Source organism: Cornus florida, unplaced genomic scaffold (assembly GCF_030987335.1).
Source record: "Cornus florida cultivar Cherokee Brave unplaced genomic scaffold, ASM3098733v1 CherokeeBrave_3.0.0_Hap2_Chr09, whole genome shotgun sequence".
Lineage (NCBI taxonomy): Eukaryota > Viridiplantae > Streptophyta > Magnoliopsida > Cornales > Cornaceae > Cornus > Cornus florida.
Window position 1 is genome coordinate 81,076,881 of NW_026775579.1, and position 26,065 is coordinate 81,102,945.

Consider the following 26,065-nt stretch of genomic DNA (forward strand, 5'->3'; position numbering starts at 1 on the left):
AAGTGTGCATTATAACCATCAGATCCTGGAGCCTTGTCACTGCTAAGGGAGAATAGACATAGCTTGATTTCAGTGTCTGTAGGGATTGAACACAATGATTCAGTGAATGAATCAGGTACAACATGCTGGATGAAGGACTACAGCTGTTCCAATTCTAGGGGGAATGGGGATTCATCCCAAGGCATTGATGAAAGTAGGAGACAATTTCATTCTTAATGGCTGCTTCTGTGTCAAGTAGAATACCATCTAAGGAAGTAATGGATGCAATTTTGTTTCTCTTGCTTCTGGATGCAATAGATTTGTAGAAATAGGAAGTGTTTGAGTCACCACATTTAAGCCATTGGATTCTTGATTTTTGCCTGCAGTTCTTCTCCTCAATGAGCATAAGTGATGTGAAGGAGTGGAGAAGATGTTTTTCTTGTGTCCTCAATGCCAGGTTGTCAGGTGCTGAGTCAAGAGCCAATTAACATGAAGAGAAAGAAGCTTTAACACTTTGAATTTCATCCTGAAGGGTGCTTAGAGGCTTTCCAAACTTGAATTTCAAAGGCTGCTTGAGGTACTTCAATTTGGAGACCACTCGAAACATAATATGGCCTGCAATGTGAGTGTTCTAATGGGATTGCACCAGGGTTAAGAAATCATCATGATCACTCCAACTATTGAAGTATCTGAATGGGACTTTTCTCTGTGGTTTTGGATTACCAAGGTTAATGATCATTGGGCTATGATCCGAGATGTCTGGGGTAAGGAAACTGCAGTGAGATAAGGGGAATAAGTGGTTCCAAGAATCATTGATAATCACTCTATCCAATTTCCTTACAATGTTTGTAATCTCAGGGCTTCTATTTGACCAGAATGAAGCACCCCTGAGAAGTTGAGGTCCTCAAGATTTGCAGTGTGAAGGCACTTCCTGAAGTCCATCATGGGTTTGGAGAACTTCCCTTTGCCACCATGATCTTCCATTGGAGACTTAATAATGTTGAAATCCCCCCCAAGGATCCAAGGGGTTGAGGAAATGGCAGAAGCTTGCTGAACAATGTCATTCCATAACAGTTCCCTCTCTGTGGCTTTATTAGCAGCATAAACAAAGGTGATGTAGAAGGTGGATCTGCAACTTAGGATAGTGGCATGACAATGGATGGCTTGTCTTGAACATTGTAAAATTTGCAGATCAACTGCTCCAGGATTCCATAGGATCCATATCCTTCCCAGTGGTGAGTGGCTATAATTGTGTACAAGCCTCCAATTTCTTGCAATCATTTTATGGATTCTACTTGAATTACAGAGTTAGACTTTTGTCACAACAATTGCAGCAATATCTGCTCTATTCTTAGATAATAGAAGCTTAACTTCAGCTTGCTTCAGGGTTGTGTTCAAGCCCCTGATATTCCATATGGCAATTACAACCATTTGACTGTCTTTGAAGGTCTCCCTTTTGGGAATAAATTCCCCCTGAGGTGAATAATTTTCCTTGATTGCTTCCTCCTGTTGGAGTTCTCCTTCTTGGCTTTGCCTTTACCCAAAGTTGCAGGCATACTGTTGGTTGATTCAGTTTCAAATAAACTTGTGCAGTCATCCTCCAAAGGTGGTGGTTGTTTCTCAAGAACTGTGATTGTTGGAGGGGATACATCATTTCCAATGATGGAGCTTGGGACAAAATGTGATACCACTCGGATCCGAGACACAGGTTGATCAGGCCCAGGCCCAAACCCGAGGGAATATCAAACAATTTAAGTATTTTAAAACGAACACAGATGACAAAAAGAACAATAAAGATAGAATAAAACTGTAAGAAAAAAAATAATAAAATCCTCCATGTGTAACTGAAAATTGAAACTCCAATCCTTCATGTGATACCCCCGGATTTCCGAATACGGGTTGGCCAGGCCCACGCCCGAATACCCGAGGATATTAAAAACGAATCGGCAATAAACGAACACAGAGTATAAAAGAATAAAGAAGAATAAATAAAATGCTGACAAGAAACTAAAATGATAATCTAATAATAAACCTCATAATATATTTCCATTAATTAATAAACTCCTCTGATACAACTGATCCTCCAAAATACAACTCGGGAATCCATACTGTGTGGACCCCTAGAAAATCCAAACTAAACAAATGACAGTAATCTAAAACAGGAAACTGAATCATAAAGGAACTCCTATGTAGCATCGGAAGAATGAAGTAGACTGATTCCCGCTCAGCACGAACAACTTCTACTCGTGACCAGCACCTGAAAAATAATGGTGGGTCAGACCCACAAACAAGTTCTACTCTACTACAGTCCAAGCAGAGATCCGATACACGTATACATCCTAGTCAATCCAACAGTAACTAGTAGTCCGTATATATATATAGATACACACTAAAGGAACCTCACTAGACTATAGGGTTGTCTCAACCTGAATAGTAGGCAACATGCAAAACGCACATATAGTGGGCATGAGTACCTAGACCTACCAGGGTACACAACTACACTATATCTAGCTACACAACCCTGGCGATATACGCACACTAACCACTGATCCTGAGACTCAAGCTCATATCATGGCACCATACTTATATATATAAAATCTAGTAACCATCCTATCCGGTATAAATTAATCCTCCATAAGTCATTCAACTTGTTCAGCTGACCTGACTTGAATATAAGTAGGACTTAACATTTTAGTTAATCCATTCCCTTATATAATAAATTAATCCTCCATAAGTCATTCAACTTGTTCAGCTAACCTGACTTGAATATAAGTAGGACTTAATATTTTAGTTAATCCATTCCCTTATATAAAATAGGTAGGACTTAATTGATAAGTTAATTCGTTCCTAAAATGCCACCGTCCCATACCGGTGCATTAAACCACACAATCCAACAATTAATGTAACGATTAAGGAAATACATCAAATAATCCAGAAATAACTATGATAATATGATATCAAGTTATCACAAAATAGGAATGACTTATTATTTATTTAAGCTTCCTATATCATATGTCCTACATAAACTGAATCTTATACATATGATGATATTTTATTATACCGTCAAATAAGCATTCTCCATATCCAATTCATCCTACACATTTAATCTCAATTGCTAAAACATATTAAAAGACTAAATTCATTCGTTTGTTTAAAACATTCAAATAGCAAGTATCATTATGATTGAGTCTATTTAAATTTATTTAAACCCAAACCTAGTTTCTATTTAATGTTCAGGAATCCTAGACATGTTTTTACGTTCTATCGTTCCACAGATATGAAAAATACATAATTTAAACATGTAAAAATTCACACCGGAAATCAAATCAAAATCATGCATTTATCAATTCATAAAACAAGAACAGATATGAACCAAATTCATAAAACCTATGTTCTAATCCAATTAAACATGCATAATTATTTCATTTTATGTGTTTAATAAATTCTGGAATTTCCTAGGCATGTACAGAAACACGAATCAAAGGGGAAGAGATAGAAGAAGAACTTGCCTTAAACTTTCGGACTGAAAATTAAACTTCTTCTTCCTTGATCTTCTCTCTAAAGGGTTTTCTCCTCATTCCTTCCTCTTTCTCCTTCTCTCTCTAACTCTCTCTCTCTATAATATATTACGTGATATATTTTCACTCCTTTTTCAACCTATAGTTGTGTATTTATAGGCTAAATAATAACCCTATTCCTTTTTCCAATCCAAGTCAACTTAATAAAAAAATGAAAATATTAAAAAGGTAACTTAAAATATGTTACGTATATAATCTATGTATATCCTTATTAATTAAATAAAATATATACATTAGATTATTTATTAATACTAAAGTTACCATAATATTAAAAGGTAACTTAAAACATGTTACGTATATAATCTATCTATATCCTCATTAAATAAATAAAATATATATATCAGATTATTTATTAATACTAAAGTTACTATAATATTAATAAATTACTTTCCTTTTTATATATATGTATATACATATATATATATATATATATATGTATATACATATACAACTATCCATGGGTAATTATCCATACCCATCCAACCTCCTATCCAAGTAGTTCATGGGACCCAATTAGTTAGTCCATTACCACTAACCATAAAATAAAATAAAATAAAATAAAACATTTAATCATTTAATTTACAATTAATTTCAATTAATCAAATACATCATTTAAGCACACAATCTAATTAAATAAATAATACAAATAATACCTAAACAAAATACAAATAACACATAGATAAGTAGCCAATTAATCAAGTAACACTTAATTCAATTAAACATATAAACAATTAGTCAAATAATCAATTAAATAATTAAAAAAATACAATAAATATAAATAAATAAATACCGAGATTATCCTTTTAAAATTAGGGGTATTACACTTCAAAACTTCAAAGTTACAACTTGGGAATCCACTGATAGACCCCTAACTAAAAATTCAACTGAGACTGAAACTGAAAATAGATAATACTAGAAACATCGGGGAAAGTCCTACGTAATCCGATGAAAGTGAGACTGTCCTCGACAAGCACGATCAAGCTCTAAGGCTGGAACCGTCCTGTACCTGAAAAGAATAATAAAGGAGTGGGTCAGACCCACGAGCAAGTTCTAATCTAACTGCAATCCATACAGTGACCCGATACGCAGATACACCGTAGACATCTCACAATATCTATCTAGTCCATACGTATAAATATATCCACACTAAGGGACATTCACTAGTCTATAATAGGGGTCTCAACCTGAATAGAAGGCAACATGCGAATACGCACCCAAAGGTGGGCATGCGTACCTAGACCTAACAAGGTACACCTCAACCTATTATAACCAGCTACGCATCCACTGCATATACGCACCCTAACCAACGAGTCTGAGACTCAAGCTCAACTCGTGGTACCATAAACATATATATAAAGTCCGTCCAAATCCAGGGTAAGCAGTTCAACTATTTATTAAACTGACCTACAATAAACCAACTAGTTAGTCACTCAACTTATTCAGTTGATATGACTTAACTACCATCTGTTAAACCAGGAAGTCATCCAACTTGGTTACAGCTGATCTGACTTAGTCACAATTAAGATTCGATATCTTACAATCCATTCCATTAATCCATTAGGTTAGGTCTTAGCGTTTTGAAGCTAAACCATCCTTAGTATGCCACCGTCCCATACCGGTGCATATAATCCTCCATATTAATGCCAATTACAATATAGAAATCATAATTTAGTAAATTACATTCCAAAACATTATCCAAATAATTGCAGGAAGATATTTGATATTCTAGCAATTAAAAATTCAAACGATAATCCATATCATTGCAGAAAGTATTTACTATTTCAACAATTAGCCTCCAAAGCATGCATAGGTCAACTTCAATACATCAATGACCCTATAATGTATTTAGAACAATTTATAAACATATTAGATCCCACTGGAATGCTCAAAAATAAGCTTGAGCAATTAAGTCTTCTTCCATCCCTTAATCGTGTACAATGTGCATAAATTTTATACAGTTTGTTCCGTTAATTTAGAGGTAAACTTTAATCAATTAAAAGTCCTATTAATACCTAAAGTTAACTTCTTAATCACTATGGCAATTCCCAATATTTTTTTAAAACAGTTCAAACACACAACAGCTTCAAACAGTGCATTAAACACCTTTCGGAAGCAAACTGAGCGAGAACAGGTTATGAACAAAGGTGGAGCCGGCTCCAATTTTTATTAGAGCCTGCTCTACTTGGGTAGAGCCGGCTCTACACCTCCTAGAGCCGGCTCTACACTAGGGGGGAGTCGGCTCCCTCCTCCATGGAGCCGGCTCTCTCCCTCTCTGAGAGCCGTCTATCCGTCTGTGACTTCTGCGACCTTCTTCTTCAACGCCGGCCACTTCCCACCCGTTCTATTTAGTTTTAGACTGTTCCCAAGGGTCCTAACTATGTCCAGTATAATCCCCATAGAGCGTTTACAACAGTTGAAATCAAAAACAAAAACTACAAGTTCCACAGACAAATTATGCTTAGGAAAAACAACTACTGTAATGAACTTTCAAAAACCCATCACCGAATTTATTCAAGGCAAAGATAAGGTTAAATTGACATATAAAAACATGCTTAATTCAATTATTGATCCATTAGAACCCTAGAGTATATCTAGGTGCACAGAACACAGGCCAACGGGAAGGAGGAAGAAAAGAACTTGCCTGAAGTTTTGGACTCAAAACTTGTCGCCGTCTTCCCAACTTCCGGTAACCACTGCAACACTGTCTAGCCTCCTAATACCTCTGCCCTTCCCTTCTCCTAGGTCCAACCCTGAAATCCCCGTCGAATCCCACACCAAACAAAATCTATTCTCTCAAAACCTCACTCTGTATCTCTCTGTTTTTATGTTACGCGAGTAGAGTCTTTTTTTTTCTAATCCTTAATACCAAGAAGCATGTATATATATAGGCGTACAAATCCCAAACCCTAATCCTTGTTTAATAGAGACAGAGCCCTCCTTGGCCCATAAACCGACCTATGATATATACATTGCCGGCTATAAACTGAAACCCTAATATAACTATATGTGTCCCATACAGTCCCGTGAAAACCAAATTAAACAAAACAAATAAATTTACCACTTAAATAATTAACCATAATTAAATAAATTAAATCAAAACAATTAACTCAATTAAATTAAAACAATTAAATCAATTTACTAATTAAAACACTTAAACACTTAAACAATCAAATTAATTCAATTAATCACTCATAATCAAATAAAATGCAGTTAAATTAAATTAAAACAATTAAATCCATTTACTAATTAAAACACTTAAACAATTAAATAATCAATTTACTAATTAAAACACTTAAACAATTAAATAATCAAATTAATTCAACTAATCACACATAATCAAATAAAATGCAATTAACTACTAAATTAAAATCCCCGGGATATCCTTTTTAAAATTAGGGGTATTACACAAAATCAGGGGTTAAGTTTATGGGGTTGTAGGAACTCAAGTCAACTTTGAGAGCCTCAGCAGGTTTGAAATAATGTGTGATGATGTTTTGACCTGGTTGTAAGGCAATGGTAGTGTGGGAAGAGGAAGTTTGTTTTATGGGGGGAATGTTATTCACATTGGAGGTATGTGGATGAACAGATGTGGTGTGCTTCTTGAAAGGGACAACCTGCCATTCAGATGAAGGTTGAAGGTTTTTAGTTGGGAGGGATGAAGAGTAACAGGTTCTGGCTGAGTGACCAAAGCACTTGCATTTGTAGCAAATCACTGGCTTGTTAAGGTAATCAACAATGACATTGGTAACCTTCCCCAAGCTCTGGTGAACTTTAAGTAAAGAAGGTAGGTCTGAAGATGCATCAATCTTGACACAAACCTTAGCAAATCTGGTTTTTTGCTTCTTTTCTTTGGTGGGGTCAGCAAAGAGAGGAGCTCCAATGAAGCCAGAGATGTAGCTAAGTCCTTGCTTGGTCCAATAGTTTAGAGGCAACCCAAACAGCTTGATCCAAATGGGGATAGAGGTGTGCTTTGATTTTTGGAAATGTGGCTCCCATTGGTTAAGAAAAATAGGTCTGTTAGCCATAAACCAAGGTCCCTCAGACAGTACTGCAATGCATTGCTCAATTGAAGAAAAGTGAAATTCAAAGAGGCCTTTCTCTGAGCTGGTGACTCTCAGGAGACCTCTCTCAGACCATAGAGAGTGAGAAATTTCATTGACCATCCCAAAGGGAAGTGATTTGTGGACAAAATAGCCAAGTATGCTTGTTTTGAGATGGGAAAGGCCCACAGTTTCAATGTCATGGGGTGGGATAATAATACCATTAGCTGGAAGTGTGCTGCAGATTGTCTAATGGTAATCTGGATTGTCTCATAGTAACCTCAACCCGTGATGGTTTGAGATGAGGGTTAAGGGATGTAACACCATGTGGGTCAGCAGGGTTAGTAGGTGTTGGATTAAGTAAGAGGCAGTGTGAGGGTTGACAAATTGTGGGGGTAATGTTAGTCCTATTATCCAAAATAGGTGATGAAGTTATATGTGGACATACCTCGTAGGTGGGATTGGCCTTAAGGCCATCAGATGTCACATCTTTTTGAATAGTAGAAAGGTGGTCTGAGACATTATTTGAAGAGGATGCTTTTGAATTCAAATTCAAATTCAAACCTGGCGGAGCAGCATAGTGGTTGATGTGACAGGACTGGTGGAGATGAGATGAAGAACTCTGGCGTAAGATGTTGGCAGCTGTGTGCTGTTGATCACCTTCAGGATGGAAGCCATAACCTGTAATACCCCTGATTTTAAAAGGATAGTAGTCTCGGTATTTTTTTTAAAAAAAAAATTATTTTAATTGCATTTAATTATTTAGTTGATTTCTTGGCTAATTGTTTACTTGTTTAATTGATTTAATTATTTGTTAAATGTGTTAATTGATTTAATTGTTTAAATGAAATTGTGTGTGATGATGTGTATTTATTTAGGAATTTAAATATATATATATATATAAGGAAAGTCATATATATTTATATATTACATATAAAAAGGATTACACATAGATTATACGTACCATATATTTTAGTTACCTTTTTAGTATTTAGATTTTATTTTATTTTTATTATTAGTTTGGCTTGGATTGGGAAAAGGATTAGTGTTATTTTATTTGACTATAAATATATAATTATAGGGTTGTGAAAGAGGTTAGAAAATATATTACGTACTATATTTTAGAGAGAGAAAGAAGGAAGAGGAAGGAAGAGAAAAGGAAGAAGGAGGTTAGGGTTTTTATCTAATCCCTAAAGGCAAGTTCTTTTCTAACTCTTCTCCTTTGATTCGTACCCTATACATGCTCGATTAATTCTAGATTCTTTAAATAAATTGATTAGATTACTTTGGAAGCTACAGTTCGTGTGTTTTAGTAATGAATTTGTGATGAATTTAACTCTTTACGGAACTGGGTATGGTTTGTTGGTGGTGTCATTATTAGTATTTTTTTTAAACATGAATTTGTTTGCATGAATAATGGCTTAAAAGAATGAATCAGTTTGTTACCACAAATAGAATTCGTTTTGCATAAACTAAGCACGCCGAACGAGAAGGAAGGGATATGAAGTCAAAGGCTTTAAATAATGATGCAGCAGTTTACTTTTCTAATTTAAATTTCCTTCTCTTATAATGATGCATCAGTGTGCTTTCTAGTGTAAATTTCGTTCTCCTCTAAATGACGCGTGAGTTTGCTTTGTAAATTTAAATTTCGTTTTCTTTTAATAATGCATTAGCTTGTTAATTTTAATTGAAATTTAATTTTTGGTTAGGTAAATCTTGTATTCATGGAAAATAATAATAATAATTAGTTATGCATTAAACAGTTTTTAAATATATATATATATATATATATATATATATATATATATATATATTTATTAATGTTATAATATTAAATTAATATATTTTTGATTGATGAATCTGAATTAAATATTTATTTAATTTAATTAGATTCATTAAGAGTTGGAATGCATGTTTTAAGTGTACATGCTAAGTATGGAATTTAATTAATTTTAGAAAGGATAAATTAATTAAATATTGTTGGATTAAATTAGTTTAATCAATTGTTTAGATTTAAATTAATTTAATGAGTACATGGGGATGTACAATTTAATTGAGATGCATGTTAAATTCTTGTGATGTAAATTAAATGCATGCTAATTAGAATTGATATTTTTGCTGAAATAAATGCAAAGGACGTGTATAAGATTTATATCATATTTATTTGGTTTATTAGATGTAAAAATATATATATATTTACATTATCCTTGGATTGGAAACTGTTATTTGGATATGTTATGGATTAATGCACCATTATGGGATGGGGCATATTAGGGACGGATTAACTTACGAGTTAAGTCCTACCTATTTTTAATAAGGGAACGGATTAACCATAGTGTTAAGTCCTACTTAGTCGTGTCAGGTCAACGGAATAGTTGGATGACATAGTATTGAAATAATAATTGGATAGTTTATTTTTGATGGTTGGATAGGACGGATTTTAAATATATAATTATACACCATGATATGAGCTTGAGTCTCAGGATCAGTGGTTAGGGTGCGTATATTGCCAGGGATGTGTAGCTAGATATAGCGTAGTTGTGTACCCTGGTAGGTCTAGGTACTCATGCCCACTATATGTGCGTTTTGCATGTTGCCTACTATTCAGGTTGAGACAACTCTATAGTCTAGTGAGGTTCCTTTAGTGTGTGTATATATCTATATATGGACTATTTAGTTATTGTTGAATTAATTAGGATGTGTACGTGTATCGGGTCTCTGTTTGGGATGTAGTAGATTAGAACTTGTATGTGGGCCTGACCCACCATTATTTTTCAGGTGTTCGTCAGTTCCAGTCTTAGAGATTGTTCGTGCCGAGCAGAGACAGCCATTCATTCTTCCGACTCTACGTAGGACTCTTCTTCATTAGTAACTTATTATTTTTTCGATTCAGTTATGTCAGTTAGGATATTATTAGGGGTCCACAGTATGGATTCCCGAGTTGTAGTTTAATTGATTACTGGTATCAGAAGATTGGAGGATTTTATTATGGAATTTTAATCATTATTTATTTGAGGATTTTTAAATAAGAATTTATTATTTAGTTTTACTTTCAGCTTATCTGTTTATTTTTAATTCATCTTGTGTTCCAATGCTTGTTTAAATATTAATTGTTTGATATCCCTTGTATTCTGTGCTCGGACTTGATCACCCGTGGCTCTAGAATCGAGGGGTATCACATAACCAGATGCATTTGCATTTGCAGTTGAATTGTCAGTGACATTAGGATAGAGAACAATAGAGTGAAGATGGTTAGCAGCAATGATTTGATCACTAAGATCATTGACTCTAGCTCCCAGCGTAGCTTGATTCTTCAGCCCATATCCGATGATACCCCTGAGCCAGTCAACCTCCTCAAGAAGGTGCTTGTACCTGTAGTTGCTTTTGAATTCCATAAGTTCAACACGAAGCCTGAAAATCTCATCAATCAATGACTAGGTGTTATCTGGATCGATGTCAACCATAATGTGGTTGTGGTCATCAGTGAACTTTGGTTATGGTTTGTATTTTGTGGTGGGTGAGAAAGAAACTTTCTTTTGAGCTTTGGATGGATTTGTTGGTTGTGGTTTGCATATTGTGGTGAGGGAGAATGGTACTTGTAAAGGATTTTTGGTTGAGCTAGTTTGTGGGTGAGGTGGTATGGGTCTGTGATGTTGGGCTTCATTATGATGAGAGTCTTTTTAAGGATTGAAACTGGAGGTTAGGGGTGTGGAATGATGGGGTGATCAAGGTTGTGGGAGTGCTTGGTGGTCAGTAGGAATGGAGGTTTAAGGTGGTTAGGTTGGGCATTCCGGTGGGAGGGCCGGTTGGTTTTTGGGGCTCTCATTGTTCTCTTCAATTTTTAGCTACTTGCATCAACCTAAGTTCAAACTTTGGTTGGGGAGGAAAGTAATATTCTAAGAAAATGATCATGCGGATCAAATTATTTGATAACTTACATCTAAATTTTTATTTATTTTTTATGTTTTGACCTACATGTTATTGAAACTTTTCAAAGAATTCCACATATTTTATATTTTAACTCATATTTTTTGTTTTTTATTTTGAAAATTTTCAAAATCCTCTTTTTAATCATACAAGTATGTCCGCAGTGTGTCTGCATGTACGTCATGTGTTTACAGCATGTCCCCAGCGTATCCATAGTAAGAAAGATAGATAAAGAAGATTTATTTTTTCAGGAGAACTTTAACAATTTTTCATCTTACTTAGTTAGGAGCTCTCTCTCTCTCTCTGGTAACTGACTCCACAACTGCTAACTGCAGATTGTTCAGGGAAAGCAGTCAAGAACTATGGTTGCTAGCCAAACTGAGCATCTCTGATCAATGGCAGAATCTTTGGCTTTCAACCAATTTATGCACGTATGACTCCACATTAAATATATCTGTGTCTCAATAACTTGGATGCCACCACAAAACCTAATGTTTAGAATAGTTCAACATAAAGAACCGAAGAGTTAAATTTTTATTTTATTTTATAAATTTACCTAAAATTAAAGACTTGTTTTAACATTTTTTTTTCTTCTTTCTTTTCTTTTCTATGCTACAGCAATAGATGGCACATCTTGTCTCCCATGGACAACTTAATATTTTCCATTTGATGTCTATCAAGAAAAAATTGATGCTATGTTTGGCGGCACCAAATCGACTTCGATAATTGAGACCTTGACCTCACATAACTAGTTTTACATATTCCTCTGACCTTCCTGATCTAAATAACTTGATATACAACTTCAAACCTTAATACTACTACCAGAAACATAGCAAAACTTCCCCAATTTCAAGCATGTTTTATTTTATATTAAAAAAATATATTGTATAGTCTAATATTAAAAAATAATAATAATGATTGAACTCACACAATGTACAAAAGTATAGATATAGTGAATAACAGAACTTATTCTTAAAAATAAATAAATAATGAATATTTGAGTTTATAAATAGAGAGTTACTGTAACTTACAACATCTGAGACTGTTCATAAGGTGATCAAAGAGGAATGGTAAAAATCTGAAAACAAAAACTATGGAGATTTGAGAGAGATTTGAAAATGGATGTTGGTGAAAGCTTTGGGAGTCTTACAATCAGTGGTCAATATTAGAGTAAGGGTTAGGCCTTCCTCGGCACTATGGTTGCTCCAGCTTCTTTTGTTACTGCTTAGGCCTCCCCTCGCTGAGGCAGTAATCGCTTATGCTGTGGCATCTCTTGTGTCTACTGCTCCAGATGATCTGGAGTAAAATTCAAATCTACCCACAATTTTAGTTCGGAAGAATTTTCTGGAATTGGAAGCTCAGGTTGCTGTTGTGGCTGCAAACCAAAAGTATCAAAACACTCCTCTCCAGGTCTTTTCATCAGCTGCTCTTCCTCCTCCTCTAAAAGTTCTTTCTTTTCTTCTTCCATTATGGTCCCAAGACACTCATCAGGCAGCACCCCTAAGTCACAACCAACCCCCTTCTCGCCATCATCACAAAACTGTGACATCTCATTATTTTGTCCTTGATCTTGTTTGTCAACCACTTGGGTATGATCTTCTAATGCTCGATTTTCTTCTTCTCCTTCAATCACTTCCATTGGTTGATAGCCAATCTCTTCCTCCTCCTCTAAAAGTTCTTTCTTTTCTTCTTCCATTATGGTCCCAAGACCCTCACCAGGCGGCACCCTTAAGTCGCAACCAACACCCTTCTCACCATCATCACAAAACTGTGACATCTCGTTATTTTGTCCTTGATCTTGTTTGTCAACCACTTCAGTATGATCTTCTAATGCTTGATTTTCTTCTTCTCCTTCAAGCACTTCCATTGGTTGACATTCAATCTCTTCTTTCTTACGCTGCCTACCCCATTTTCTCCCCTGCTTCTTCCTCCCCTTCGTATTCGGTCCCTTCCTTTCAGAGCCAAGAGTAGGCTTTTCGTTCATGATAGCATGATTAGCATCAATGACCAAGTAAGAATTTTGAAGAGTCGAAACAATCTCCCCACTCTTACAAAGCTTCTCCAGATGATGATTCAGGATCGTGGAATGCGCCCATGGCAAATCCTTGTACTCCTTTCTAATAAAATTAGAAATGGACTCTTCACTACAACCATCTTCCTCATTCAACTCCTCAATTGCCCTATGTATCATCTGCACCACATGACACCACCCAAAATCAGAATCTCGTCAATTGAGATGCGCACAAACAAACAAATCAATGTTTAGTTCATATACACCAAAAGCAACATATATGTATGTATATATATATATATATATATATATATATATATATATATGTAAACTTCGGTCCTCTTTAAGCATCTTCTAGGGAATTTTGCTTGGTCCAGTGTCCCAATGCCATGTCAATTGGAGAAAAAGAACCAGATTATAGATCTGCCTATTAACAAACAAAAGTAGAATAATTATAGCAAACATGCATATGCATTCTTTTATCACACACGTATGGTATCATCAGAAACCAGTGATGCAGTGTATTTACAATTGATCAAGTATTCTACTCATAAAGTATAAAATAATGCATATAAAAAAACAAAAATGAAAAATGAAAAATACAAACATTTAAACAGTCTTATATATGCAGACTAACAAGCACTGACCTTCCAATTCCCACATCATAAACCCTAAAAAACTAAAACTAAGTATGATAGAGTAATGGAGCTAAAAGTACCAAATTTCATTATTCACGTGTATGCATATTTATATATATATATATATAAAGATAGATAGTTGATTACCGCAGGGTAGGTGGGATGATCGGGAGTGCGATGGTTGGTGAAGAATTGCCGAATGCGTTTATCGATGAGGGTTTTTCGGGCGTCCGGTAAGGGTTTGGTTGGGTCAGAGCTTGCGATTCTGAGAATAGCTGCTCTGAAATTTTCTATGGCTAACTGCTTGTCTTTCACCATTGTATTCTTTGAAGAGTGTAGAGTTCCAAGTTAGGGCAAGGGTTTTGTGATTCAGCCTTCTCTGTTATTATATACACACATTTATAGAGAGAGAAAGATGGAGTCATCGTGATGATGGAGTCTATCAGTGTCAGTTTTTCATCCGACATCAATTTCTAAACGAAAAAGGATTGATTTAAAAAAAATAAAAAATAAAAAATGAAATTAATGGATTTGGGTCTGTTTTTCATCTCATATTTAATTGACTGTTTAAATTGACCCGAATAGCACATACTGTTTGCTAAATGGGTCGTTTCATGTCAAATATTTTTCGCACATTATTCATGACCGAGCTTTTATCACCAAATTTGACGAGGCTTAGTCCCACATCAGGCTTCTTAAAACAAAAAGTTCATAAAACTCAGGCAAAGAAATCTTAATTCTTTCTCTCTCTTATACTAACTCATAACATATAGATTGGAACCTTTAATTTCTCTTTGAAAAATTCGAGTGTATATTGTTGGGCTGACATTGATAAATTTTTACTCACTTTTCAATTTTGCATGTGTTATATATATATGCCCTAATCTTTAAACTTCATGTTGGGGTTTTGTGAAGGAAAACGAATCTATTGACTTGGTCTTCTTTGATGAGTAACTCACACAATGAAAAATGAATGTCTGATGGAAAGTGTTTTTGATGGATCTATTAGTCTACGTCGAGGAAACAAATTTGAAGGTGGGTTTTTTTATTTTTTTATTTATTTTTTGTAGGTAGGGTAAATTACATATAGACCTCTCTTGAGGTTTTATTAAATTATACTTAACTAGTGCATTTAAGGTTTATTAATTGGACTGTACCATAAAATATCTTTTATATTCTTATCTGATTTAATAATATTTTAATATAAAAAATCATGTCAAAGTAAAAGACTATTTAACCCTCTATTTTCTTACCAAATTATGCTACTTGTAAGAATATATCATCATAGTTTGGATTGGGTTTAGGTTGAGAATTTTCAACCTGGTCTCAGATCCGGTTGGCTCATTTGGTGTGTTGGGTAATCGAGCCCAACCCAAATTCTACTTCATTGTCAAAAATCTGGTCCACTTTGTAGGGGTGTTGTCAGCCCAAACTCTACTTATATTATTGTTAACACTATAGGCAAGCCTAATCTTTGATAAAATCTCCATACCTGGCGGGTCCCGCCCCACCCCGCCCCTGCTATGGCAGGTTTGGAGACCCATTTATGTAAATGGAGAGGGGATGGGGATTGTATTTACGGCTGGGGACGGGGCGGGGCTGAGGGAGGGTAACCCTGCCCCTCCTACCCCGTTTATAATGTATTTTTACAAAACTGCCATTACATGTTATAAAATATTACTAAATTAAATAACTATATATATAATATATTCACTTTTGAAACCCTAAATCTATTTCCTCACATCATAGTCATTGTTAGAAGAATGTTATTTATTTTGATTGATCATGTTGAAAATTTCCAGACTATTCCAAAAAATATTATATGTGGTTTTGCTATAATTTTGATCGGGTTGAAATGATATATTTTAAATTGTTATAATTGTGCTGCAGTTTTATTAAATTATTAGGTTGAAAAATTTTATAATTGTGTTGATTTTGTTGAAGGTGAATTGGAATTTTAAAAAAGTTATGCGGGCCGGGAACGGGGGCTAATGTAGCAGGGTGGGGAGGGGATGGGGGTAAAAAATTTGACCGGGGATGGGGATGGGGATGAGGAATGAGATCCCTGCCCCATCCCGCCCCATTGCCATCCCTAGGTATGGTTTACTGTAATGGGCTTTACAAGCCATCTCGGACCCAACTTCCTAGCCCAAATATGTCATAGTGTAATAAGGGTCATTTGTCCCACATCGGAATCGAATGGGAAAGTGATTGGGTATAAATGGGTGGGCATGCAGTACTACCCAATAGTTTGAACTTTTGGGTAAATGGGTAAGTGTCTACCCGTTACAGTTGGTATTAGAGTTAGACTCAGTCCTTGATCCGATGTCACGCCAAGCACCCGGGTAGGCAGGATGGCCCGAACCGCAACGAGGACGTTGCAAGTTTGGGTGGAGGAGTATGTAACAAGGGTCATTTGTCTAACATCGAAATCGGATGGGAAAGTGATTAGGTATAAATGGGTGGGGTATACAGCACTACCCAATAATTTAAGTTTTTGGGTAAATGGACAAGTGCCCACCCATTACATATAACCAGCTTGAAGATTCTACTACTCCAGGGAGAGGAAAAAAAGCACATTTACTCCAATTTTGGAGACTAACACTCCCATTGTCTCTCTTGCATTGCAATCCTCCTTCTTGATTACTATATATTTATTTATTTGATCAGGAATTTTTTTTTTTTTTGCTAATATTCTATAAAATTATGTATAACAAAAATTCATTATACATAATATTCTATAAAATTATGTATTTAAATTGCTTTAAAATGATATAACGAAAATTCAAAATGAGAATCAACATACATGTGCATAATTAATTTACTAATATTCTATAAAATTATGTATTTAAATTGCTGTATGCATACTTCTATATATGTACAACTACAAGTTAAAGTTGAGCAGCAAACTAAAAGATTATGAACATGATTTGCACCTTCTTTTGGCCATGAATAAATGGACTAGAATGTAGAACACTGAGGAATTCATAAGCTGCCCGCAACCAACCATACCCCAAATTCATTACTATATATATATATATATATATATATATATATATATGTTGTTATAAGTAAGTTGTACCATTATTTTTCAACTAGCGAAATGATTCTGATGCGTCAAAGATTACATTAACAAAATCCGTTTGTCATAATCCTAGTAGCAATCTAATTTTTGCAGTTTATTCTGCTTAAACTTTATGAAACCAAGATCAATAAAGAGGAATGCGAGCTTGACAAACGATCTGTAAATTACAAAACACGTGCAAATAACAACTAAAAAATATGCTGATTAAAACTCCATAATAAAATTTTGATAAACATCTTGAACAGTCTGTTAAAATATTCTTTTATATAAAATTTACACTGTCACGTATGAGGTGTAATTTTTTTTGTATCTTCGATAATCTATTAAGATACATTACCACATCATCAATATGTAAAATTATTGTATATTTTATATAACTTTTTTACACATCCACATCAACATATTTCCTTTATCCTTCCTCTTTCTCATTACATTAACTAATCAACCTATATTAAGTAGGTTTGTAAAAATTATGTGGAGTCCAGGCATGATACTGGTTGATTGTTATTAGGAGATATATTTTTACACAAAAGGTATAAAGCAACCGGTGTAGCTAAAAATAAATTTTGTGTAAATTTATTATGACACATCAGATTTACATCACAAAAAAATATACACAATTGTTGGAGATCACAAAAAAACATATACACTAACGATTGGAGATACTCTACCACTATGTATACATATTCTAAAAAACATCCTTTGTTCTATTTTTTTTTCTTACTTATAAATTTTCAACTTTATCACTTTATTATTTTCTAAATCTTGTTCTCTTTAATTTTTCAACTTTATCACTTTACTATTTTCTAAATCTTGTTCTCTTTAATGATGTAGCTAGAACTTTGAGAGTGCAATTAACTTGGGATCTGCTACCATGAATCATGGAATCTGTGTTGATAAATAATTCATTTGCGACCAAGAGAAAAAATTATATATATATATTCTCAAATCACCGCGGCACATTGTAAGAATATATATTTTTAATTTTAAAATTAGCTACAAATAATACTTTTGGATTAAACAAATCACACAAACTTTATCAAATTTTGACTGATTGAACTTTCAGAACGAGATGTGGAAACGAAAATATCAAACATGCACATCAATCAATCGAAACAGAGATTGATCGGAAACAAAATTTATAAAACATTCCTACAAACAAATAATTATTAAGAACATAAATTAGAAACAAAATTTATGAAGTATTGTCAACAAACACATCGCTTGCACACTTGCGCACCAGAAGTTTTTATTTGTTGTAGCCACCGTAGTCAAGTGCATGTGCTGAAGCACATGAAAATGGAGGGCCGGCGTGGCAAGGCCAAGCATGCTGATGGCGTGTCTAAGTGGTAGGGACAAAGAACTGGAATATGCCAAGTGAACTCAAGATTTACAAAAAGTAGTAGTTAACCCAAACTAGCTTTAGGAAAATATTTCTTGTCCCTCAAGATTTACAAAAAGTAGTAGTTAACCCAAACTAGACATTATGAAAATATATGCTTTAGGAAAATATTTCTTGTCCCTCAAGATTTACAAAAAGTAGTAGTTAACCCAAACTAGACATTATGAAAATATATCTTGTAATTTTTTAATGCTCCTTTTTGAGATTCCCGAATGCAAAGTTTTTAGATATGAGCATGGTATGCTTGTGATTGACTGCAAAGAGGATATATATATATATATGTGAGACTCTCTCACTTCAAGCACAAATGACACTATCACCTATTTATAGCATCCTTCCAAAATTTTCACATTAATCACCTACTTAATTATACCCTACAAAACTCTCTACCATTCTTGATATTCTTTACTTCCCTACAACTATTTATTTACAAGATTTCCGACATTCTAGAACCTTGCAACTTTCTCTAATATATTTTACAATTCCCTACATAATTTCGAAAAACTCTAAAACTCTTTACCCTATACTCTTTTCAAACCGCTGCAGAAATTTTCTTTATACACGTGTTCTTTGCGAGACGTAACTTTTTACAATTAAGCAGGATGTTATACTAAATTTATATATATATATATAAAAGGCCTTTTTAATCACGTGACCACCCCGAATGGAATCCTATGTGATTGGACTGTACCACACCCAATGGATCCAGCTCGAACATGTGTGCAAGCTGGATTCATTGGATGAAAGCCTAAACCGCCAAAATAAAGTCACTCCCACCCCACTAATCCCCTATCTCTCTCTCCCCTATTCCATCAAAGAAATTCAATAACTTTTAAAACTAAAATGCTATAATTCAATTAAAATTTCCATGACATGGGATAATAAATGTACCGCAAATTTGTCTTACTTTTGACATATGCACACATAAAATGCTTTGCCCAAAAATTAAAATAATAATAATTAACTTGAGAATCAGTAAAGAAAAACTACTTAGAAACATATATTTTTTAAAATATACGTGTCACACAAACACGAACAATATTAAAAGCTATTGCTATTTGTTTTTTTTAAATTGTTTTTAATGTTACATATTTGTTTTTAAAATTAGCATGATGATCGAGTCAATTTACGCTTAGTTTGGTTAGCATTAACTATAAAAAAAAATTAAAAATTAGATGTTTGGTTAGCATGAATAGGAAAGTTTTTGAGAAAGTAAGATTCCCGTAGTTGATTTTCTTCCAAATGTTTCATTCATAAAATACGCAAAAATTTTATTTTCCGATAAAAGTTGTATAATTATATTATGCCCTCATCTTTCTTATCAAGTCTCACAAAAGAAGTGAGCTTTCTTCACTGATAAATTAGGACTCCTGTTAGGTTACAATTTCCTTACCTTTAAATTAAGGCTTTTTTTCATAATCACAAAGAAGTAAGCGAATTAATAACTAGTCCTAATTTATAATGCAAACTTTAAAAAAAAAATACTAAATATGTATTTGATCGAATATATGTACGCATGTATAAACCCAATCATATATATTATATATTATTATTATTATTATTATTATTATTATTATTATTTTGTGCCTTTTGCATGATGCATATATTTATTAGTATAGAATTCATCAAGATAGTTGTGAAATGTCCATCATTTGTTTTTATTCACTTCGAATATGGTCCAGCGATTTACTCGCTGGACGTTGGTGCTTAGCAAATTCAAGGTCTGAGTTCGACTCCTGCTGAGTATTCTTTGTGGCTAACATTTGCTGCCTCTGCAGTGACTTACCCGGCTCGGATGGAGAGGCGCCTTTCCGAGTCCTCGGAGATTAATCGGGTTGTTGAGGAGTCTAAGGGTTCATGTCATCCCGGACACCTCGAGTTAACTAAAAAAAAACTCTCCACTAATGAAACAATATTACAAATTTCTTATAAAAAGTTCATGCTAACCAAATGCTCTGTTGAGAATGTGACGACTATGTTGTTTAATTAGTAGCCGTTGCATTTTTGGATAGGTTATTATAGCACTTTCCCACACCTTGCTTGATGGTCCATTTGAAAAGGAAAAAAGTGGAAAAATAAAATCTATGGAAGACAAGATTTTTTTGCTAAAATTCTATCTGCAAGCGTGTTATAAACTTATAATCCTTTATAAATTGATTATGTTATCAAATCATTTTCTTTTTTTACAGAAGAGCATTGGAAATGATCTCAAAAAGGGGAAAATACATGTTGTGTCCTATGTACCATGCACTGGGCACATCGTAGCCGTCTATGCCAGCATGCACCTGCACAAATGGCACCAAATACCTGCTCCACAAAAAACACCTAGCCAACAACCTAAAGAAGAGTTGCAAATTTGGAAACATTGGATAACTGCAATTTAGCTTTTCTATGTGGAAAGAATCATGAAAATGAATGGCATGCAGGCTTCTTCAAATGAAATAAACATAAGCCCCTTTTTGATGTTCTATTAAACAAGATGATAAAAAAAATTTCCTTTACACCCACAATACAATCAAACTCACGAACATTTAGTCATTTGTTTACCATTCAAATCCCGTCTCGAGTCACCTGGAGTTCTTGATATGTGTAAGATCTAATAAAGTCATGGTTAAAGCAGAATGGAATATGAAGAAAGTGTCAAAATTCAGCATGCTGCACAAATTATCTCTGCTTCGATTTTAGAGTGGGAACTCCTTTGTACATCTGTACTTTGTCCTTTAAAGCATCTCGACGAGGTCGTGCCACCTTGTTGTTTGGATCAAAAAGCAGGACTTCTTCAAATGCCTTGAGAGCAGACTTGATGTCTTTCTTCTTATCGTAGGCATCACCGAGGTTGTTCCAGGCTGTGACATAGCCTGGTTGAAGCTTCACAGCATTCTCAAACTGAAGTATTCCCTTTTCAAGCTTCCCGTCACGGACATAACTGACACCAAGGGCATTGTAAACCTGTTAAAATATTTGAGGAGAAGAATATATATCAGAAATTAAAGTCACGGAAACTCCCATCAGGAGGAAACAGAGAACGCGAATTGTGTCTTTTATTATTATTTTTTTTATAGCATTTCTCATTTTCAGACATAATTCAGATCTTTTTCTTAATTACTAAATGGGAAAAAAGAGTAATGTGGAAAGGATCTATCTGTGCAAACTAACAAGTTTAGGGGAAAAAAACAAGGAAACCAAAACATAAACCATGGCAAGAAGCAAGAATATAAATTTTGATTGAACATGCACAACTTAACGGAGCCTTATCCTACTATTTGGCCTTAGATAAGAATTTTGTTTCACAATTCTTGTGTTTACAGGGCCATAATTTCTTTTCATAGAATATAAAACCAAAATTCCATTCAAACCAAAGGTTACCATGTGTTCCATTATTACCTCAACCCATAACGATTTTGGCCTTCCTCTGCCCTAACGACACCCTCAAAGTGGATTACATCATTTTTCATAATTGGCACAATCATTAATCTTCAAAGCAAATGCTCAAACCATCTGAGTTGTATCTCTCATTTATCTCTAATTAGTACTACTTCCAATCTAGTGGGCGTGTTGATTTTTAATTTTGTACATTGGTCTCAAAAGTCACATTTTGTGCAGGCTCAGAAAATCTTTGAATTCCAATCATGTCGGATTTGCCGCAAATGAAGAAGTCCCATGAGTCAACAATCTTAATAAAGTTGAATTTGCGGCAAACCCCACGACTGGAATTCAAAGGTTTTTTTGAGTTGAGTTGTATGGTGTAGGATTATGGAACTTACGACTTAAAAAACAAACCTATATTTTAGAACACATCACAGTGTTAGTTTAAATAAAGTTAGATCAAGACAGAATGCACATGTTCATAGAACTATAAATCAAGTTTGCATGACGGCTAAGATTAATGTCTATAAGGATATCACAAAGCAAGACTGAGTGGCTAAAGTGTACATTTACACCTGGGTTTGCCCAGATTGATCGAACCAGAAAGATGATTCTTCAAGAGTACAAATAAGATTGACGATGAATTGGCAATAAGCCCATTACTGCAGGTAGATGGCACAAAATTGAGCAGGTCTGTTGATGCAAATCACAAAATTGAGCAGGTCTGTTGATGCATATCAGAAAATTATCCATTGATCACAGCCAAGAATTGTTTAATTACCTGATCATCCAGTTACAGCCCTGACTGCTAGGAATATAATATTCTTCATACTAGAATGGCTAAATTTAGTTATTGATGGATTAGAAGTCACAATATGCACAAAATACAATTACCTAAGGCTATCATATTCTGATATCAAAGTCAAAGAGTAACATACTTGAGCAAGATCCTGATCATCTCCATCCCATTTCTCAATCGCCTGAAGCAAGAACTTAGTAGCAGCTGGATAAAATTTTCTCCTCAACATCACTGCTCCAAGTTCAAACAACCCAGTGGCAGTAGCATCACCACTTCTTACCTGCTCCTGAGATTTATTTTTTAAAAAATAAAGAACAGAAAGAACGAAAGTGCCCAGAGAGAGAGAGTTAGCATATTGCAGACATACCATTGTCCAATATCCACTGAAGTAGAGGATATCATAATATGAAAAATTTTTATTAAAAAAAAAATACTTGACATGAAAGAAATGAGTGCCTTTGACAATTTTATAAAACCAATATCGAGTCTTCATTTTGGCTCTAATAACACATGCAGTTAATTCAACATGGGAGCAATAAAAATACATTAGCATACATATATGAGGAGAAAGCATACACTGCAAGCAGTAGCAACTTATCATATGAGGATTTCTTGAAAACTCAAGGACGAGTTACAATTCACATGCATATATGAACCACAAATCAATCCGAAAATCAGCATAAGATTAAAATTAGCTTAGGTTTTCTGGGTTGCAAACCTGCGTTTTGGTTCGCATTGATGAAGTTTTCAATTTTGTTAATTAGAAACATGGGTGCGGTCTGGAATAACAGTAGGGTAGGATAAAAAGTATTCAAAAATGAAATTTTTTAATAGCATGTTATATTTAATATTCAAGAAAAAGATGGCATCTAAATTAACATACGTCTTCCAAACTATGAACAATAAAGTATATAAATCTATAGAATAACATATCCCAACAACAAGCACACAATACAGTTATCATCAAAATAATAGAGGGGTAATGGAAGAAAATTATATAACAGAACAAAAACAAAATTTAGAGCTCAAGTCTCATAATCCAATAATCTAGGGGGGATTTTGTAAAATTTATAAAACTATAGATATAAAATAAGAAGAAAAAAAATTTGGGGGGTGGGGGCAGCTGTCCCCTGTGGGCCTTGCCTGCCTCCACTCCTGATGTCTACATTGAGACTCTTCTCTACTAAAATATGCTCTTCTTATTTATATAAAAATTATTAAGTATGCTACCCCGTACTACTAAATGCAACAGATTAATGAATAGAGAATATAAAGGGAAAAAGTAAATAAAAATGAAATTCCTAAAGATACATTTGGCATGTGTATCAAGTTTTCACTAGGGAAAATATTATACAAACAAGAGACTAGAGAGTAGAACCTATCAAACAAATATAAGCAACTACAGAAAAAATTATCACAAATACTTATGAATTTCTAGGAGTTTATTACAAGTTTCATATTACAAATTTGAAGTATGTCATTTACTATAATGCAATCCTTCAGTCCAAATTTTACTTGAATATTATTATCTCAGATGGGCAAATGTTCAAGATACATAAAGTAGACAATCTCTCGAACAATATAAGCAACCGCAACAAGAAATAGGAACAAAATACTTGCCAATTTCTTAGACGTTAATAACTAATATCACAAAATTAAAAAAATGCATATTTACCATTATGCAATCCTCAATTCCAAAAATTACTTCAACACCATCTTTGTTAACACAGTAGTTGGAAAATATAATTTGCAGACAGCATATCTTAGTCAATTTAAAGATATGCAACCAAAAATAATACAGGTCGATAACTCTTCCACAAAAAGGAAAGAAATACAGGTTCTTACTTGCAATTCTTTTGCGGAGAGGTCAAGTTCTCTACGGACAAGGACTTGACGAATCACGAAGAAGCTTCCAACCCCGAGCAAGCCTAACAGTAAAAGAAGGTAGGAGAGCTGGATTCCCAATTCAAATAACTCCCCAATCTCATAAACCTCATTTATTTTGACATCAACACTTGCTTGTGCCACTTGTGCAGATGTAAATAATGAGATTGCTCCACATGAGAAAGCAGATATACAAATTAATGGCCTTTTCACATCTACACTATCTTCATTAATCAAAGGGCTCCACGAGAGTTCTGCAACAGGAGGATGACGTCGACTTTATGAGTTTTTAATATAAATTATTCACATGTGCAGAAGTTACACGATGGAAAGAGAGAAAATTAGAGAAAGGGAGAGAGAGAGAGCATGCTAATAAGATAGCCAGAGGCTAAGACCTCTCAAGGAAGAAAGATAGATCCTTACTCAGCATGAACAACCTCCTTCTATTGGCTAATGAAGTGACAAAAAAGCAGAGAGGCTTCCGCTGAGGATAACCAAAATATTGTGCTCAAATATTAAACAAATATCTTTTTCTTGGAAAATTATCAGATTAATTCACTCCATAAATGGAATTCAGTCCCAAGATTCACTCTGTAGGGCATTAATAACAACAGTCACCGTGGCACCCAGCCAGTACATGGCTGAAAGTGTGAATCAGATTCATGGTTGGATTGCAGATTGATCTACCTTAACCCCCCACCCCACACCAAGCACACACAGAAAGAGAGACACTGAATTGTATTATCTCTAGTAATTACAACACTAGGATCAATTATAAATAAATAAATGCAAATTGAGAAAGAGAATTACCCTCGAGTTTTGTTGAGGTCAAAGGCATCCCTGTTGCCACTTCCCTTCCAAATATCTACATTCATAGTGATAAAAGATAAAGTTAGCAACTGCATATAAAAAGGAACTATAATGAACCCTCTGATGCTCAAACAGAATTCAAGTTTCATCACAAAAAAATGGGACCATTAAGGACTTCACCATATTTCATGGCATGTCTTGCTTTTACGTTTCCTAGAAATGAAAATAATTAAAAAAAAATTAACATCTTTGATAGATGGTTATCATTTGCTCCTATGGACATATTCAAAATGTATGCTATTACACTGAAATGCCTTGTAAGTTGCCGATGGGAAATTCAGATTCAAGAGGAGCACCCAACCACACCCTTACACAAATACACTTTCAAGCATTTTTCATGTCCTTTCCTCACTCTTTCCAATAGCCAAACAGAAGCTTGGAAGCAAGACAACAAAGAAAATAGATTCTTGAACCCAATTCAACATGCTTGATATATGTTCAAAACAACCAATAAAACGAAAGATTTAAACTAAAAATTCCAAAAGA

The 26,065-nt window shown here is 34.3% G+C and overlaps 2 protein-coding genes across 2 annotated transcripts in view; both read right to left on the reverse strand.

The window, feature by feature from the left end:
- Window positions 1-12,803: 12,803 nt before the first annotated feature.
- On the reverse strand, window positions 12,804-14,491 carry LOC132272964 (uncharacterized). Its single transcript, XM_059774022.1, has 2 exons — window positions 14,321-14,491; window positions 12,804-13,715 (listed from the first exon to the last, which is right to left on the reverse strand). The coding sequence occupies exons 1-2, from the start codon at window positions 14,489-14,491 to the stop codon at window positions 12,804-12,806; spliced, it is 1,083 nt and encodes a 360-aa protein (XP_059630005.1).
- A 6,606-nt stretch (window positions 14,492-21,097) lies between these two features.
- LOC132274613 (tetratricopeptide repeat domain-containing protein PYG7, chloroplastic) overlaps window positions 21,098-26,065 on the reverse strand; it is a 5,839-nt gene continuing 871 nt past the window's right edge. The window contains exons 2-5 of the mRNA XM_059775931.1: window positions 25,520-25,574; window positions 24,671-24,963; window positions 22,965-23,111; window positions 21,098-21,609 (exon numbers count right to left, since the gene is read on the reverse strand). Of these exons, the coding sequence (XP_059631914.1) occupies window positions 21,325-21,609; window positions 22,965-23,111; window positions 24,671-24,963; window positions 25,520-25,574 (780 nt within the window). The 3' untranslated portion in view covers window positions 21,098-21,324. The remainder of the gene's footprint in view (window positions 21,610-22,964; window positions 23,112-24,670; window positions 24,964-25,519; window positions 25,575-26,065) is intronic.

What these genes read in the sequence shown, in the direction of transcription:
- LOC132272964 (XM_059774022.1), bottom strand. Translation starts at nt 14,491, where the DNA reads ATGGTGAAAGACAAGCAGTTAGCCATAGAAAATTTCAGAGCAGCTATT. An exon ending in ATCATCCCACCTACCCTGCG is followed by an intron (nt 13,716 to 14,320) that starts GTAATCAACTAT and finishes CATGTGGTGCAG; the next exon opens with ATGATACATAGGGCAATTGA.